The 15223-nt window shown below is 45.6% G+C and overlaps 2 protein-coding genes across 2 annotated transcripts; both read right to left on the minus strand.

Moving 5' to 3' along the window:
• Positions 1 to 300: 300 nt before the first annotated feature.
• LOC149436312 (galectin-1-like) lies at positions 301 to 4757 on the minus strand. Its single transcript, XM_089661766.1, has 4 exons — positions 4714 to 4757; positions 3313 to 3392; positions 2019 to 2190; positions 301 to 659 (listed from the first exon to the last, which is right to left on the minus strand). The coding sequence occupies exons 1-4, from the start codon at positions 4723 to 4725 to the stop codon at positions 516 to 518; spliced, it is 408 nt and encodes a 135-aa protein (XP_089517892.1). The 5' UTR covers positions 4726 to 4757; the 3' UTR covers positions 301 to 515.
• A 5979-nt stretch (positions 4758 to 10736) lies between these two features.
• Positions 10737 to 14602, minus strand: LOC149436313 (galectin-1-like). The gene is made up of 4 exons (XM_089661768.1): positions 14574 to 14602; positions 13190 to 13269; positions 11889 to 12060; positions 10737 to 11095 (listed from the first exon to the last, which is right to left on the minus strand). The coding sequence occupies exons 1-4, from the start codon at positions 14583 to 14585 to the stop codon at positions 10952 to 10954; spliced, it is 408 nt and encodes a 135-aa protein (XP_089517894.1). The 5' UTR covers positions 14586 to 14602; the 3' UTR covers positions 10737 to 10951.
• Positions 14603 to 15223: the final 621 nt, after the last annotated feature.

The following is a 15223-nucleotide window of genomic DNA, read 5'->3' on the forward strand; positions in this document are numbered from 1 at the left end:
AGCATTAGTCACCATGTGTACCGTCCAAGGATGCATTCACACTTAACAATTTTTATTTTGTGTTTTCAGAGCTTCAAGCTACAAAATGCTTCTCTATGGTGCCTCTGTGTGTAAAACAGACACCAAAGAGATTTTTCTTCACCTCAAGTTTGAGCTTTTTGGAACTTGAAGCTACAAGCGGCTCAAGTGTGAATGCAGCCTAGAAGTAATGCAACCAACCTCCAGCAGGAGGGCGCTATAGACTACAGCAATGAATACAGAGTCAGTTTAGTGCTCAATAATAAGATTGATCAGACACAATAGAGCTCATTGGAATTTATTTGAAATGTGGATGAAATTCATTTCTAGCAAGTGATCTGAGCAAAGCACAATGTATGGTTACATGAGCAGCAAGGATGCAGATTGGAAGGAGAAGTGTACAAGACAGGATAACATTTCTCTCCATCCATTATGGCCATTTCACAAGAGCCGGGATATGGACACGTGGGAGAGGCGGCTCCTCTATTGCAGATTCTTCATTTCAGTGTGACGGACTTGAGCCGGAGGTGTTCCACCTGCAAGCAAGAGATCTCCTCTATGGGAAAGCGGACTGGAAATGTGAAAGGATTTCCTGTAGGCAATTGTATGGTGATCTTGTCTTGCTCAAACAAGAAGGAAACCTGTAAGAAAAGATGGCAGTGTCAGCTGTAGATACAAAAGACTGAATATTTTGGTGATAGTGTCAGCTTGCTGGACTATAAAGGTCAAACTAAAATCTTTCCATAAGGAGATATGTGCATGAAGCTCATCTTCTGTATTCTTCATGAGTTACAGAAAATTGCTAATGGAAAGGAATAATGGAAGGATGTGCTTCTGCACTGCAATGTTTTAGTAACAGTCTGAGGACGGTCTGTCATCTAGACCAATGACTGGAGCCCTCAGATCAATAGCTTTTGGCCAGTTTGGAGTCTGAAGGAACCCTGGGTGAGAATAGCTGGCAGACCCAGAGGTTTCTAGGGGAACCTAGAGTTGGCCAATTAGGCACCCATTTGATGGTACCTGCCTATTTTTGGACCCCAACCAGGGGCAGACTGACAACTCATGGGACCCTGGGGCAATAGGGGGATTTATGGAGCCCCTGTATCCTTGCCCACACTAAAAGCCTATGAAAGGTACCAGGGGCATCTCATGGGGCCCACAACTGACCCCAGGCAATGCCCAAGTTCCCAACACAACTTTGTGAAGCCAGCTTCAGGACACATCCTTTTCACTGCCTGCAAGAGTGGCATTTTGACCACCACTGGAAATTGGGTACAGACTGAAATTGGTTTAAGCAAGGCTTTCCCAGAGATCAAAAAACTTCAATGGTTCCAATGGTGGAGAGGCTGCTGTATGCCACACAAGCTATATAACATCTACACTACATGCCATGTATTAGAACCATGAACGTGCTCTGAGGCTCTATTCCATAGAATTCCCTCTCAAATTTTAATCTCCTCCTTCCAGGGGCCCCAATACACATTTGTCCTAGCCATGGCTCAAGTGATCCCTTGGACAAGGGTCTCATCTACTATGACTGGCTTAGGGTAAAACACGATCTTAAGTTACAGGCCAGCCACCCCCCCCCCCTCCCACTACTCCCCAGATTGAGCCTTTACAGAGTCGTTGTCAGGGATTTACTTATCCCCATTCCCTCGTTTTCCTAAAATCATCATCCAATATGCATAACATCAATAACATGCACAAAATAGAAAGATATTGGCTTGCAAAATGTTACATGAACACATTTTCCAAGCCAATATCTGACCACCATTAATGTTACCAACAGTAACCATTTTCTAGGTGGTACATCAATGGCAGCATGATGGAATCCATTGCTTCTTCCCATGTGGAAGGGTCTCATCCTTCATTGAATGAGCTGAAGGAGTGACCCATCATAGCAATCACTGCATCTTTTAGAGACTGATGTGTCCAATATGAACAGTGATGCCACTTTGCCCCATCCACCATTTTTCCTGCCCTTCCCAGTGTAGACATACTGTGGTGTCCGATCCTTGCGCGAAGGGGAAGAAGCTTTCCCTCTGCTCTTCTCCCCAGACATCGTCCACCTTTGAGTTCAAGATCACCGTGAGCTGGTCTCCAACATTGTTAAAGCGAGGACAAAAGTGTAGTACAAGATTCTTCTCATCTGTTCCCAAGTTTATGACAAACCTAGAAAGACAGAAAAAGCACAAATTCTGCTCAGTTCTTGTCAGATCTAGTACTCGAGTCATTCACCTGTGGTACCCATGTGAATCAGAGGTACTTCTGCCACCCAAGTCACAAAATATCACAATGTTTTTGGAGACTAAAACTGACAGTTTGCATAAAAACATGGGGCCCTGGTAATCCTCTATACCAAGAGTACATAAAGTGAACTTGTAGCCTAGATATGGACAGACGGTTGTCTACATACACAAAAAAAAAGTGTAGTAACTATGCGCTGAGAAAATCCCCAAATCCCTCACTGACATTTGTAGTTGCAGCCACTGTGGAGCAATTTCTCCTGAAAGTTGACGAGAAATAGTGAAGTCATTCAAGTCTGGGTGGACGTCACCAGCACAGCAAGCATCACCAATGTGGGTCCAAACATTTTAATGAATGATTACATAGTTACAGCAAGGCAACATTTTGAAGACTTGCAGGACCCCCTCATCAGGCATGTGTTCAGTTCCAGCCGACGGTCACTACAGCACCCACTTATACACAGCCATTTTTAAAGCAGGAAAGTGTGCGATGGGAGTGCAGAGAGGTTGAGATCACACTTGAATGACCGTGTACAATCCAAATAGAGAGGGAGAAGGGTGATCTGAGCTGATGGGTCACTGTTGTGGGAGGGAGAAGGGTGAACGGGGATAAGGTGTCGCTGCTAGGAGGGGGAGCTGAGAAGTCACTACTACTTTGTGCCCTTTCACTCCCTCTTGCCATTGGACCTCTAACTAGGTAAGCAGTAGTGATGAAGCTCTTTAATGTAGATGGAGGATAAATTCCTCCACAGGGCCTGCAGCTATACAGTTTGGTGAGGTCCAGGAGGAGAGAGATCAATGTCAGCTGGCATTTCATATGGTGAAATTGTGTCAATGAAACAAACATTTGAGCTAAATTTGCTGTGAGCAAAACAATCCGTCAGGCATTTGAGGGACCACGCATGCCGAATTCCCAGCGTGTAGGGGTCAGGAGGATGTACTGTACATGGAACACTTTCCTGCTTCTGCAAGGTAAACTTTAGGCAAATTATACAGAGAGCAGACATCTATTGTATAATAAGTAGCTGAGGATGGAACCGTGACTTACACTTCACAGTCCACCGTAATGAAGCCCTTCACCTCCACGGAGTGACCAGGTTTGAGGCCGATGTTGTAAAAGGTAACAGTCTGTATGGGAGAAATTAGAGAATTACTACACCCTGTATAATGGGGGGGGGGGGGATTATTACACCATTTATAGACAGGAGAGACATCTGATGGTTGCAGTTACTGAACTCAGAATAAGTTTGGGATTTCTGTTGGTGGCAGCACTTTGTGTGGGAGAGTGGAGGAGCTCAGACATCCCCAGCAGATCACAAATGTCTGGCAGATCAATGACATGACAATATATACATTTTCTCTAACATTCATATCATGTATGCCGGCTGCCCAGACCTTTATAAGGTATAGTCCCATCTACAGACAGCCGGATGGTGCCAAGGCCTGCCCAGCATTCATGTTTAGTAATTATGTACTTGGTGGGTACAGTACGAGTTGAATTTTGGTCAGCAAGTTAGTCATCATGTATGCACATGGGCGGACTGACCATTTGGAAACTCAGGCACTGCCCAAGGGCCTGGAGTCAGTAGGGGGGCCCCATGAGATTCCCCTGGTACCTTTTTCACAGTTTTTTTATTTAGTTTGGGCAAGGACACAGGGACCCCATGATCCCCTATTGCCCAGGGCCCTATGAGTTGTCAGTCCGCCCCTGTGTGTGCATCAAATAGCTGAACTGTCTAGCGTATCCACCCTACCCCCTTCCCACCCCCAGCTTCCATCCTGCATGGAAAGAGTTAATATGGCACAAATTGATTATCCCAGAGCGGATGGACATGTCACATCTCAGAACCGTTTATAAGACTGCACAGCAAATGGTTAATATAATCACACCAGGGGAAGGCATGGAAATAATGAGCCACTATGGGCAAGTGTGGAGGAGAAGAGGGTCTGAGCCATTCCAGTATATGCCCAATACTAAGAATACCCAGGAAGGCAGACATAGCTCTGTGCCAGGACACCAATACACATACATCCCACCCTAAAGAAATAGATGGACAAGAACTAAAATACTGACCCACACCCACCAACTGCTCACATCAAGTCACCCTATCAGCATGATCAATATTTCTCAATAGTACACAAACAATAACCAGAAGTAGACCCACAACTTCCTATACCCAACAACCCAACACCAACCCATGTCCACCCCAAGGAAACTTATACCAACCACTACACCCACCACTGCCTACAGAAGCCATTTGCTCAGCTCCTGCAGCTTCCACCAGTGCTCATACATATACCTCCACCACCAACATCAAACCAGCCCGACACCAACTTGTGTCCACACCAAGCAAACCAATACTCACCACTACCCACCACACTACACCCACCATCCCCCACAGAAGCCATTTGCTCAGCTCTTGCAGCTTCCACCAGTGCTCATACTCACATTATCTGCCATCCTGCTTCCTTATCAGAGACACTTGTGATCAGCTGCTCTTCTACTTCTTCTTATATAGGAGGTCTGCTGAGGGTGGAGCCAGTCAGGAGGGAGGGATCACTCCGCCCACTGCTCCCTGGACTGACAATTGTTCCAGAACCGCTCATTACAGAGAATGAATGAAATGTGGATCCGCTGTGACTGAGCATGGGTCGTCCATCGTCACTCTGCTGGGATGTCACCACTCACCACAAACAGCAAGGGGGCAAAAGAGGACTATCCTCAAAGTCATTTCTACACCACAAAGGGGGAGATTTCCTAACACTGGAGGGTGCAAAATCTGCTGCAGCTGTGCATGGGAGCCAATCAGCTTCTACCTTCAGCTGGATCAATGAAGCTTTGACAGGGAAACCTGGAAGCTGATTGGTTTCTATGCAGAGCTGCACCAGATTCTGGACTCTCCAGGTTTAGGAATTCAACCCCAAAGTAACAATTTACATTACCTGATACACATTACATCATGTGACATCATATGAGACCCCTGACATCACATGAGATGCATGACATCATATGAGACCCCTGACATCACATGAGATGCATGACATCATATGAGACCCCTGACATCACATGAGATGCATGACATCATATGAGACCCCTGACATCACATGAGATGCATGACATCATATGAGACCCCTGACATCACATGAGATGCATGACATCATATGAGACCCCTGACATCACATGAGATGCATGACATCATATGAGACCTCTGACATCACATGAGATGCATGACATCATATGAGACCTCTGACATCACATGAGATGCATGACATCACATGAGATGCATGACATCATATGAGACCCCTTACATCACATGAGATGCATGACATCATATGAGACCTCTGACATCACATGAGATGCATGACATCACATGAGATGCATGACATCATATGAGACCCCTGACATCACATGAGATGCATGACATCATATGAGACCCCTGACATCACATGAGATGCATGACATCATATGAGACCCCTGACATCACATGAGATGCATGACATAATATGAGACATACAAAATATAATAACAAAGATAAGTGACAGGTGAAAAAAGTCCAAGTGGTCCATCGAGTCTGCTTCCTTTTTTAAATGTTTCCTTATTTATTTATTATATTGGTGTGTTGTCTGAGTCTAGATCCATGTTTGCCCCAAGCATGTCTGAAGCCACTTACTGCTGACTGACTCACTACCTCTGCTGGAGGTCTATTCCAACCATCAACTACCCTTTCAGGAAAATATGACTTTCTAAGATGAGTTGGGAACTTTCCTCCAGTCAGTTGGAGGTCATGTCCCGTGTTCTTCATCTTGGCTTCATACTGAACATCTTGCCCTCCAGAACCTTATTCCCCCTCTTGATGTATTGAAAGGTTTTGGTCATGTCCATCCTTTCCCTTCTTCCCTCCAGACTGTACATTTGAAGTTCCTGCAGTCTCTCCTGATCTGTTTGATCCCTCAGACCTTTCACCATTTGTGTTCCCCGTCTCTGGACTCGTTCTATCTCATCAATATATTTATGGAAGTGAGATCTCCAGAACTGGACACAGTATTCTAAATGAGGTCCAACTAAAGATCCATGTAGAGGACCCAGGACCTCCAATACATCACATGAGACGCATGACATCCCAGGAATTGTCATTACTGATCCTAGTATGGGGGGGACACGGCACAGCCAGGCGCCCCATAGTGGACGTTCTCTGCTAAAACTGGATTTCTTAACCTCTTCAGTACCAGAACTTTCCTCATAGCCGTCCTGCAGGAAGATGCATTCCAGTACATGGGTAACTTGGGACATCTGTGCACCTGGCTATGGGTAGCATGGAATGCCTGTGTACCTGGCTATGGGTAGCGTGGAATGCCTGTGTACCTGGCTATGGGTAGCGTGGAATGCCTGTGCACCTGGCTATGGGTAGCGTGGAATGCCTGTGTACCTGGCTATGGGTAGTGTGGAATGCCTGTGTATCTGGCTATGGCTAGCGTGGAATGCCTGTGTACCTGGCTATGGGTACCGTGGAATGCCTTTGCACCTGGCTATGGGTAGCGTGGAATGCCTTTGCACCTGGCTATGGGTAGCATGGAATGCCTGTGTACCTGGCTATGGGTAGTGTGGAATGCCTGTGTACCTGGCTATGGGTAGCATGGAATGCATCTGGACATGGCTATGGGTAGCGTGTAATGCCTGTGTACCTGGCTATGGGTAGTGTGGAATGCCTGTGTACCTGGCTTTGGGTAGCATGGTATGCCTGTGTACCTGGCTATGGGTAGCGTGGAATGCCTGTGTACCTGGCTATGGGTAGCATGGAATGCCTGTGTACCTGGCTATGGGTAGCGTGGAATGCCTGTGCACCTGGCTATGGGTAGCGTGGAATGCCTGTGTACCTGGCTATGGGTAGTGTGGAATGCCTGTGTATCTGGCTATGGCTAGCGTGGAATGCCTGTGTACCTGGCTATGGGTACCGTGGAATGCCTTTGCACCTGGCTATGGGTAGCGTGGAATGCCTTTGCACCTGGCTATGGGTAGCATGGAATGCCTGTGTACCTGGCTATGGGTAGTGTGGAATGCCTGTGTACCTGGCTATGGGTAGCATGGAATGCATCTGGACATGGCTATGGGTAGCGTGTAATGCCTGTGTACCTGGCTATGGGTAGTGTGGAATGCCTGTGTACCTGGCTTTGGGTAGCATGGTATGCCTGTGTACCTGGCTATGGGTAGCGTGGAATGCCTGTGTACCTGGCTATGGGTAGCATGGAATGCCTTTGCACCTGGCTATGGGTAGTGTGGAATGCCTGTGTACCTGGCTATGGGTAGCGTAGAATGTCTGTGCACCTGGCTATGGGTAGCGTGGAATGCCTGTGTACCTGCATGGGTAGTGTGGAATGCCTGTGCACCTGGCTATGGGTAGCGTGGAATGCCTGTGCACCTGGCTATGGGTAGTTTGCTAGTTCTGAGCAGTCGGTGTGTGACTTAATATTAGGTGTGTGACAAATTATTCGCTGCTGATTGCCGATCTCATTTCTTGAGGCTCTAATATCTCAGGACAGTACAAATAATCCTCAAATGGCCCCTTTTTGTGAAATCTGACATTCTGAGGCATTTAGTAAGAAGCTCGGGGGGTCTCATGTGGTGGGATACTTCTAATACTGCACTTACGTATAAACCATTCCTGTAACTATCAATGGCTTCTTTTCTCCTGTTTTGCTGTGTAATTCTGTAATCATTTAATGTTCTGCATTGATCCTTGTCTGCTGTCACAGGGGATGAGGTCCTTCTATTGGCCTAGCAATTGGACGGACATTCGGGGGACAGGCTACTTGTGTGGGGTGAGGGGCTTCTCCTCCTCCCCTCCATCCTTGCACTCTGCTAATGGGACCGGCCATTGGAATGCATTGCGCTCCTCATCCGGCCGCTGCTGTTATGGCGGTCCGTTGTTGAAGGGTGCATGCGGATTAGCATGGCACCCACAGCTGGTGTGACGTAATGCGCCGACCCAACATCATGACGTTGGGTGGGACGTCCAGCCCGCTGGGGTCATATAGAGGAGAGGTGGTGGCGGGACTAGATGTGAATACCGGGCTGCTATTTGTGGGACCATTGACCGTGTTATGGGCCACGAGGTGCTGGGTTTATCTGCTTCTAGTTGAGCGGTTTTACCAATATCTATATTGACCATTTGTTGATTTGGAGCTTGGCGGCAGATCTTAGGGGGGTAAGTGAATGTGAGGGACATCCTCTTTTTTTTTTGTGTGTTATTTGGGGGAGGAATAATGCCATGTACCCCATACTCAATATACACGTCTCTAGGAGGGTGTCTCTGGTGAAGAGTTTATTCTCGGTTTGTTTGGAAGAATTCTCTGAAGTACAACACTTTTGCCCCGTTAGAAATATTGGAATCTAGGTCATACTATGTTATATATGAATACTAGGGAATATAATGGGCTCTGGTTTTGAGGTATTTTACTATAAAGATGACATCGCCTCCTTCTCTTCATATTGCAGCTTACAGTTGATGATTAGCGGTGGTCTTCATCCGCTTCCCCAGTTTTCCTCCTTCCCCCTATGGGGTGGGGGTGGATTTATGGGCCTGTGATGGGACATCTGTTCCTGGCAGCAGATATCGGTGTATATTATCTCTTTCAACCGAAAGCAATCCTGTTATTTAAGTGAACATCGTGGTAAGAGTCAACAAAATATTCCTGAAATGTGTATTAAAGGGTGTCATATCTTCCTGTATATATTTGTTACTGTGACGTTATGTCCATGTCGTTGTAGACGATCCCCACAAAGCCTTTGAAGAAGCAGATGTAGACTGGGAAACGTGTTGGCATTACTAGCGGGATATGGAATCGTCCAATCTTATCGTGTGATTTGTTGGTTGTTTTAATATATCTGCTTACCAATTGGTGAAATAGATGGACCACCATTATAATGGACTATAATAAATGTAATTTTATAGTCATGATTTGTTCTTTAGCCCAGCGCCTCAAAAGTCCCCTATTTTTGGATTTAGTGTAGTTGTATACTCGAAAATTGAATTCTTTTACCATCCTATCACCAGTGAAGTAAAGCATCCTTATAACAGATGTGGTGCTGATCAGGGATGGTAACAAGATTTTAAAATTCATTTTTAGAAAGATCATTTCATCATTATGATAACACTGTACGACAAGGCAGTGATCAGGGATTTCTCACCTTTATACCAAAGATCACTGTAATAGCAAAGTTTAAAGGTCATGAAGTGGTTAACCATTTTTGACAACTGATCACTAGTGATTTGATACAAAATTACATGGTACCATGATTGGCCCAGGTACCCTGTGATAGCTGTGGGCCAATCACAGCTGTTATAAATGAAATCAGCAATAACTGGGCTCCAGATTCCAGTGTCTGGGGACAGCATAGCACCCCTCCCTTAGCCCAAGCTGCCAAAGTAAGGTTCATGCTTTGTCTGCAGGTGCCAACCTTCTGCAGTATATACACACTGGCTGGTTTGCAACTGCTACATCTACCACTACCTTTACTATACTGCTGTGACTACTACCACACCCATTGCTACAACTATTACTCCTAATATTACCCCATTACCATCTTGCAATAACTAGTACTACTCTGATCACTACCAATGCTATTACTACCACCACACTACTGCTAGAACTGCTCCTACCCCTCCTCCACCCCCAACTTATCTGAAGGCCTCCATACCCCCAGCTACAAATATTAAATGCCCTTACCATTACCCTTTCTATGCTGCCACCACTTTACTCCCCATGCTATGTATTTAGTCCCCCTAGTCTACTACCCGTACACTGAGACTAAAGCTGCTCCAGCATCTCCTTCCCCCGCTGGAGAAGTACTACATTCACTGCCACAACTACTACCTGTACTGGGCCACTGACTTCAGCATGTGATTGTTAGGCTGCCTTCACAAATATCTGCAGCAAAAATGCACATGTGGCTTTACTGCTTTCATTTTATGTAGAACTGAATGCAGCAAGCCAGAACCTCAAACAACCAGACCCACAACACGAGGGTGAAGAGTTCCATAGGAATACATAGTAACCCGTTTCTCACACCTTTCAGTCTGGAGCCTGAAAGTTTTGTTTTGTGTTTTAAAAGACATTACTTGACTTCCAATAAACATTTTGATCATTTAATCAGACTACACAGGCAGAAGAATGAAGCATTAGTCACCATGTGTACCTTCTAAAGATGCATTCACACTTATTATTTTGTGTTTTCAGAGCTTCAAGCTACAAAATGCTTAATTGTTCTCTATGGTGCCTCTGTGTGTAAAACAGACAAAGAAAGATTTTTCTTCACCTCAAGTTTGAGCTTTTTGGAACTTGAAGCTACAAGCGGCTCAAGTGTGAATGCAGCCTAGAAGTAATGCAACCAACCTCCAGCAGGAGGGCGCTATAGACTACAGCAATGAATACAGAGTCAGTTTAGTGCTCAATAATAAGATTGATCAGACACAATAGAGCTCATTGGATTTTATTTGAAATGTGGATGAAATTCATTTCTAGCAAGTGATCTGAGCAAAGCACAATGTATGGCTACATGAGCAGCAAGGAGGCAGATTGGAAGGAGAAGGGTACAAGACAGGATAACATTTCTCTCCATCCATTATGGCCATTTCACAAGAGCCGGGATATGGACACGTGGGAGAGGTGGCTCCTCTATTGCAGATTCTTCACTTCAGTGTGACGGACTTGAGCCGGAGGTGTTCCACCTGCAAGCAAGAGATCTCCTCTATGGGAAAGCGGACTGGAAATGTGAAAGGATTTCCTGTAGGCAATTGTATGGTGATCTTGTCTTGCTCAAACAAGAAGGAAACCTGTAAGAAAAGATGGCAGTGTCAGCTGTAGATACAAAAGACTGACCTTTATAGTCCAGCAAGCTAACACTATCACCAAAATATTCAAACTAAAATCTTTCCATAAGGAGATATGTGCATGAAGCTCATCTTCTGTATTCTTCTTGTGTTACAGAAAATTGCTAATGGAAAGGAATAATGGAAGGATGTGCTTCTGCAATGTTTTAGTAACAGTCTGAGGACGGTCTGTCATCTAGACCAAAGACTGGAGCCCTCAGATCAATAGCTTTTGGCCAGTTTGAGTCTGCCAGCTATTCTCACCCAGGGTTCCTTCAGACTCCAGAGGTTTCTAGGGGGACCTAGAGTTGGCCAATTAGGCTCCCATTTGATGTTACCTGCCCCCCCCTCCCACTACTCCCCAGATTGAGCCTTTACAGAGTCGTTGTCAGGGATTTACTTATCCCCATTCCCTTGTTTTCCTAAAATAATCATCCAATATGCATAACATCAATAACACACAAAATAGAAAGATATTGGCTTGCAAAATGTTACATGAAAACATTTTGCAAGCCAATATCTGACAACCATTAATGTCACCAACAGTAACCATTTTCTAGGTGGTACATCAATGGCAGCATGATGGAATCCATTGCATCTTCCCATGTGGAAGGGTCTTATCCTTCATTGAAGGAGCTGAAGGAGTGACCTATTCTAGCAATTACTGCATCTTTTAGAGACTGATGTGTCCAATATGAACAGTGATGCCACTTTGCCCCATCCACCATTTTTCCTGCCCTTCCCAGTGTAGACATACTGTGGTGTCTGATCCTTGTGCGAAGGGGAAGAAGCTTTCCCTCTGCTCTTCTCCCCAGACATCGTCCACCTTTGAGTTCAAGATCACCGTGAGCTGGTCTCCAACATTGTTAAAGCGAGGACAAAAGTGTAGCACAAGATTCTTCTCATCTGTTCCCAAGTTTATGACAAACCTAGAAAGACAGAAAAAGCACAAATTCTGCTCAGTTCTTCTCAGATCTAGTACTCTAGTCATTCACCTGTAGTACCCATGTGAATCAGAGGTACTTCTGCCACCCAAGTCACAAAATATCACAATGTTTTTGGAGACTAAAACTGACAGTTTGCATAAAAAGATGGGGCCCTGGTAATCCTCTGTCCATATCTAGGCTACAAGTTCACTTTATGTACTCTTGGTATAGACGGTTGTCTGCATACACAAAAAAAAGTGTAGTAACTATGCGCTGAGAAAATCCCAAAATCCCTCACTGACATTTGTAGTTGCAGCCACTGTGGAGCAATTTCTTCTGAAAATTGACAAGAAATAGTGAAGCCATTCAACTCTGGGAGGATGTCACCAGCACAGCAAGCATCACCAATGTGGGTCCAAACATTTTAATGAATGATTACATAGTTACAGCAAGGCAACATTTTGAAGACTTGCAGGACCCCCTCATCAGGCATGTGTTCAGTTCCAGCCGACGGTCACTGCAGCACCCACTTATACACAGCCATTTTTAAAGCAGGAATGTGTGTGTTGGGATGGGAGTGCAGAGAGGTTGAGATCAGACTTGAATGACCATGTACAATCCAAATAGAGAGGGAGAAGGGTGATCTGAGCTCATGGGTCACTGTTGTGGGAGGGAGAAGGGTGAACGGGGCTAAGGTGTCACTGCTAGGAGGGGGAGCTGAGAAGTCACTACTACTTTGTGCCCTTTCACTCCCTCTTGCCATTGGACCTCTAACTAGGTAAGCAGTATTGATGAAGCTCTTTAATGTAGTTTGAGGATAAATTCCTCCACAATGCCTGCAGCTATACAGTTTGGTGAGGTCCAGGAGGACAGAGATCAATGTCAGCTGGCATTTCATATGGTGAAATTGTGTCAATGAAACAAACATTTGAGCTAAATTTGCTGTGAGCAAAACAATCTGATGTCAGGCATTTGAGGGACCACGCATGCCGAATTCCCAGCATGTAGGGGTCAGTAGGATGTACTGTACATGGAACACTTTCCTGCTTCTGCAAGGTAAACTTTAGGCAAATTATACAGAGAGCAGACATCTATTGTATAATAAGTAGCTGAGGATGGAACCGTGACTTACACTTCACAGTCCACCGGAATGAAGCCCTTCACCTCCACCGAGTGACCAGGTTTGAGGCCGATGTTGTAAAAGGTAAAAGTCTGTATAGGAGAAAGGAGAGAATTATTACACCATGTATAATGGGGGGGGGGGGGGGGGGATTATTACACAGATTATGGAGAGACATCTGATGGTTGCACTCAGAATAAGTTTGGGATTTCTGTGGGTGGCAGCACTTTGTGGGAGAGTGGAGGAGCTCAGACATCCCCAGCAGATCACAAATGTCTGGCAGATCAATGACATGACAATATATACATTTTCTCTAACATTCATATCATGTATGCCGGCTCCCAGACCTTTATAAGGTATAGTCCCATCTACAGACAGCCGGATGGTGCCAAGGCCTGCCCAGCATTCATGTTTAGTAATTATGTACTTTGTGGGTACAGTATGAACTGAATTTTGATCAGCAAGTTAATCATCATGTGTGCACATGGGCAGACTGACCATTTGGAAACTCAGGCACTGCCCAAGGGCCTGGAGTCAGTAGGGGGCCCCATGAGATGCCCCTGGTACCTTTTTCACAGTTTTTTTTTTTAGTTTGGGCAAGGACACAGGGGCCCCATGATCCCCTATTGCCCAGGGCCCTATGAGTTGTCAGTCCACCCCTGCGTGTGCGCATCAAATATCTGAACTGTCTGGCGTATCCACCCTACCCCCTTCCCACCCCCAGCTTCCATCCTGCATGGAAAGAGTTAATATGGCACAAATGGATTAACCCAGAGCGGATGGACATGTCACATCTCAGAACCGGACCGTTTATAAGACTGCACAGCAAATGGTTAATATAATCACACCAGGGGAAGGCATGGAAATAATGAGCCACTATGGGCAAGTGTGGAGGAGAAGAGGGTCTGAGCCATTCCAGTATATGCCCAATACTAAGAACACCCAGGAAGGCAGACATAGCTCTGTGCCAGGACACCAATACACATACATCCCACCCTAAAGAAATAGATGGACAAGAACTAAAATACTGACCCACACCCACCAACTGCTCACATCAAGTCACCCTATCAGCATGATCCATATTTCTCAATAGTACACAAACAACCAGAAGTAGACCCATAATTTCCTATACCCAACACCAACCCATGTCCACCCCAAGGAAACTTATACCAACCACTACACCCACCACTGCCTACAGAAGCCATTTACTCAGCTCTTGCAGCTTCCACCAGTGCTCATACATATACCTCCACCACCAACATCAAACCAGCCCGACACCAACTTGTGTCCACACCAAGCAAACCAATACTCACCATTACCCACCACACTACACCCACCATCCCCCACAGAAGCCATTCGCTCAGCTCTTGCAGCTTCCACCAGTGCTCATACTCACATTATCTGCCATCCTGCTTCCTTATCAGAGACACTTGTGATCAGCTGCTCTTCTACTTCTTCTTATATAGGAGGTCTGCTGAGGGTGGAGCCAGTCAGGAGGGAGGGATCACTCCGCCCACTGCTCCCTGGACTGACAATTGTTCCAGAACCGCTCATTACAGAGAATGAATGAAATGTGGATCCGCTGTGACTGAGCATGGGTCGTCCATCGTCACTCTGCTGGGATGTCACCACTCACCACAAACAGCAAGGGGGCAAAAGAGGACTATCCTCAAAGTCATTTCTACACCACAAAGGGGGAGATTTCCTAACACTGGAGGGTGCAAAATCTGCTGCAGCTGTGCATGGGAGCCAATCAGCTTCTACCTTCAGCTGGATCAATGAAGCTTTGACAGGGAAACCTGGAAGCTGATTGGTTTCTATGCAGAGCTGCACCAGATTCTGGACTCTCCAGGTTTAGGAATTCAACCCCAAAGTAACAATTTACATTACTTGATACACATTACATCATATGACATCATATGAGACCGCTGACATCACATGAGATGCATGACATCATATGAGACCCCTGACATCACATGAGATTCATGACATCATATGAGACCCCTGACATCACATGAGATGCATGACATCATATGAGACCCCTGA

Source organism: Staurois parvus, unplaced genomic scaffold (genome assembly GCF_062004578.1).
Source record: "Staurois parvus isolate SC_StPar_1 unplaced genomic scaffold, SC_StPar_1.0 ptg001381l, whole genome shotgun sequence".
In the NCBI taxonomy this organism is placed as follows: Eukaryota; Metazoa; Chordata; class Amphibia; order Anura; family Ranidae; genus Staurois; species Staurois parvus.